This window comes from Echinops telfairi, unplaced genomic scaffold, assembly GCF_000313985.2.
Source record: "Echinops telfairi isolate 266 unplaced genomic scaffold, ASM31398v2 ScPeMD7_7425;HRSCAF=8463, whole genome shotgun sequence".
In the NCBI taxonomy this organism is placed as follows: domain Eukaryota; kingdom Metazoa; phylum Chordata; class Mammalia; order Afrosoricida; family Tenrecidae; genus Echinops; species Echinops telfairi.
Window position 1 is genome coordinate 690,845 of NW_022111325.1, and position 3,593 is coordinate 694,437.

Here is a 3,593-nt window from a genome sequence, read left to right on the forward strand (position 1 = left end):
GTTGAAGTTTTCTATACATTTTAGAGATGAGTCCCTGGGACGCTATGTCACTGCCAAAATTGTCTTTCACAATCGATGGGTTCTCTTTGCTCTAAGATGCTTCCCTCTTACAGATCGCAGCGGACCATAAGGAGCAGTGAGATGCCTGTCCAAGCACGACTGCAGATGTGCTCAGCTACCTAAGCCTCACGATGAAGCACTCGCGTGTTCAATGCTCATCTTAGTGAAACCATTGAACCATGCAGCTGTGTGAAAAAACGTTATTTTAAAAATACCTAGAAATCCGGGCTCCACAACATAGATGGTGCAATTTGGAAGTCCAGACACAGATTTCATATGGATATCTTGATTTCTGCTTAAGGAAACTATGTGAGTTGGCTGAAAAGATAAAAATGGACTACTCACGAAGAAATAACTTTGGAAAGCAAGAGCTTACGTGGGTACAGTCCCGAGACATGTCTGAGAGACTCTTTTCATCATGGGGGCCACAAAAGCATTCATGAATTTCAAATTTGAGAACGATGGGGAAAGGTGGGGTGGGGGTGGCGACCAGAGTCGGTGTTTTTAAGATTCGTTTGGCTGCAGATACTTTTCCCCCCAGGGGAATTCTCACTTGAGTGCCCACTATCAGACGCAGAACCAAATGGTGCCCCTCTGAGGTAATGGCTCCCCTGGCTGAAGGATGAGCATTGGCCACACGCCTGGAGCTCTGCAGTGTAGAAAACAGCCGCGGATTGTTCTGTTATCTGCAGCCAACCTTTAATGTCAACCGGGTTCCTCTTGGCCACCACAGATGCTTCTCGCTTGCTTATACCTCCTATGACCCGCTTCTGTTAAATTCTAGCAGACGCACAAATGTCTTCGAAGACCAGTCTATACAAATCTAAGGGGGGTATGCTGTTGTTGGGTGCCACTGCGTGGGTTCCAACTCACAGCAGTCTCCCGCGGCAGAGTAGAATTGCCATCAGCGTTTTCCTGGCAGCCATCCTTATGGCACTGAGTGCCAGGCCTTTCTCTCTCCGCGCCACTGGTTGAATCCCAAAGGACAACCTTTCGGTGAGCAGCAGCCGAGTGCTTAACTCTTGTGTCACCAGGGCTCCTCAGTTAGAAATCCATTTCCCTTGTAAAAAAATAACAATACACTGCATCCAAGATCTAAAATCTCATTAATTAAAAATAACCAACTTAGAAGTTGTATTAATTCAGTCGTGGGCTAGGCTAAAATTTACCACTGCCTCATCTGTAGTCATAGTGAAAGCAAGTACTATTTCATCTACTTAGCGCATCAGATTTACAGAGCTGCTTCGGGCACACACAGTGAGCTATCCAGATACATAGACTTGGTATGCTCAGTAGAGATGACTTCCATCTGGCCACTGAATCACATCTTCTAAAGACTGCACGGGCAGCTTGGTGTCAGTCTCGGCTTGGTTCTAATATGGACTCCTAAAACCTCAGCGCTAGATGGACATTCCGAGCACCACCCCCTTCTTTCTTTCTACCGGTGAGGAAACAGATCTGGGACAGGTCGCTCGCTCATTCCTCCTTCATCAGAGTAAGACCTCTTCCCACCGGGGTCGTCTTTCCACTTGGGATCTCAATCTTGTTTCCTCCTGCCTTTCAGCAAACCTGCCCCATCTACTCACTAACTCTCTTTTTCTCACGTGACTTGGCTACCTATGTTTAACTTACAGGCATGCTTACATTTCTCTGGTCTTAAAAATGTCCTCCTTCTGCATTTTTAAAAACTTCTACCGTGCTTTTTCTCCTTCTTTTCATAGCCAAGTTGTTTATATTGGGGGGGGGGGGGAAGTGACCCAAGACCTCCTGGTTATTACAGCCCAAAGGCCCTTCCGGCCCTTTTTCTTCTTTGACATCTCTACCTTATGGTCCTCATTGAACGTGCTCCCCTGGACACTCCTCACATTGTTGCTAAGGTCAGTGGTGGAGGGCCCCATAAGTCGGTAAGCCCATGCTTACTTTGCTTAGTGGGTAATCTGCCCCTGATCAAACCCCTCTTCTGCTTTCTGCTTTTGAAAACATTCTTTTCTGGGCTCCTTTAGAATTTTCCTTCTTCCACCTGCAGCTGACCTTACACAGCTGTTTGGGGCTCTCTTCAATCACTCTATATACTCTCCCTAGTTGATTTTTGTCTATCGCTAACCCCTACCCCTAAGCTGGTAACTTTCAAATATCACTATCATCTGGAATCTTTTTCCTTCCAGTGCACAGTGAAGAATTCTGCTTGGATGTCTGTCCTACAGGTACTGCCTGTACCTGTAAGAAACCACACTCATGGTCTTTTCCCTTAAGCGTGTCCCTTCTCTTATACTGCCCACCTCCGGGGACACGACCCCCAGACCCCCTATGCCAGATGCTGGGCCAAACTGGGTCATCATCATTCATGCCATCAAGACCAGTGTAATGTATTTTAGTATTTGCGACCTTGGAAGAAATAAGAGTAGGAACTGAGACTATGGGAACAAAATAATCTGAGTCTGCCTGGGGCATTCAGAGGAGCATGTGAGACGTAGCTGTGATTAAATGACTACTGAGGGACTAAAGTGGTTTATTTTGTTGGTACAGTGAGCCTGTAAGAGCTGGAACGTGGTGGGACTACAAAATCGTGTCGGCTTTCCGCCTTCGACAGGTTACAGTTTTACTACTTTATCACTATTAGTGAAAAATAATTTCCTTTTCATTCTCTGACGGGTTTCTTGGGATGTGCTGTGTGATTGTATTTGTTGGCAAATATCTTAAAATGACTGCAGCACCTTGAACAGAATGACCCTAAACCGCTAGCTGGTTGCTCGATGCTCAGCTGCCAACTGTAGGGTTGGCGGTTCAAACATCCAGCACTTCACAGAAGAACGACCCGAAGGCTTCCTGCTATAACGATGGCAGTCATGAAAACCTACCCTCGGGGGAAGTTCCATACTCTGTGCATGGATTCTGAAGACAAAGAGTCTTCAAAACGGACTCAGAGGCATCTAACAATAGGATTCCACAAGAAATTCCTTGCACGCCCAATGGAATCTTATCAGAGTGAGCTGGGCAGGCCCTGTATGATCATATGACTCCCTCCATTCTGCTCCGACCACATTCCTGATACACTGCACTGCAGCCTCCACGTCTCCCTTGCTGTCCAGTGTCCTGCCAAACATGCTCCTGCTGCAGAACAACCTTGCTGTCCCCCTTCCTGGAGCCCTTCCACCCACAGAGCGAGCTGCCTGGCTCCTGGCTCTGGGGAGCCTTATCAGAGAGAACTTCGCTGACCGCCCTGAACGATGCTGAATATAGAAATGGAAAATTGCATGTGTTTGTTGACTACGAATATTCAAAAAATAGGAAAGATTTCCAAATGAAACACTGAAAATGGATTCCAAATCATGTTTCCACTGTCTAGGAATTCAAGTCTTCGTTGCTTCGTTTTCAACGTCTATAACGGAGCCCTGTGTTCTGTCTCTCTTTCTCTGTTCAGTTCTTTGAGCGCAGTTTAGTGCATTTGACCTTAATGGAGCAACTATTGACTGAGCATCTGGGGCAGACAGTACCATCTTTTCTCAGTTTTTCAGGTGAAAACAGGAATGAAT

At 46.4% G+C, this 3,593-nt stretch overlaps 1 protein-coding gene across 1 annotated transcript in view; it reads right to left on the bottom strand.

The window, feature by feature from the left end:
- NUP210L (nucleoporin 210 like) overlaps positions 1 to 3,593 on the bottom strand; it is a 114,236-nt gene that overhangs the window by 91,309 nt on the left and 19,334 nt on the right. The window contains exon 8 of the mRNA XM_045298346.1: positions 276 to 344. Within this exon, the coding sequence (XP_045154281.1) occupies positions 276 to 344 (69 nt within the window). The remainder of the gene's footprint in view (positions 1 to 275; positions 345 to 3,593) is intronic.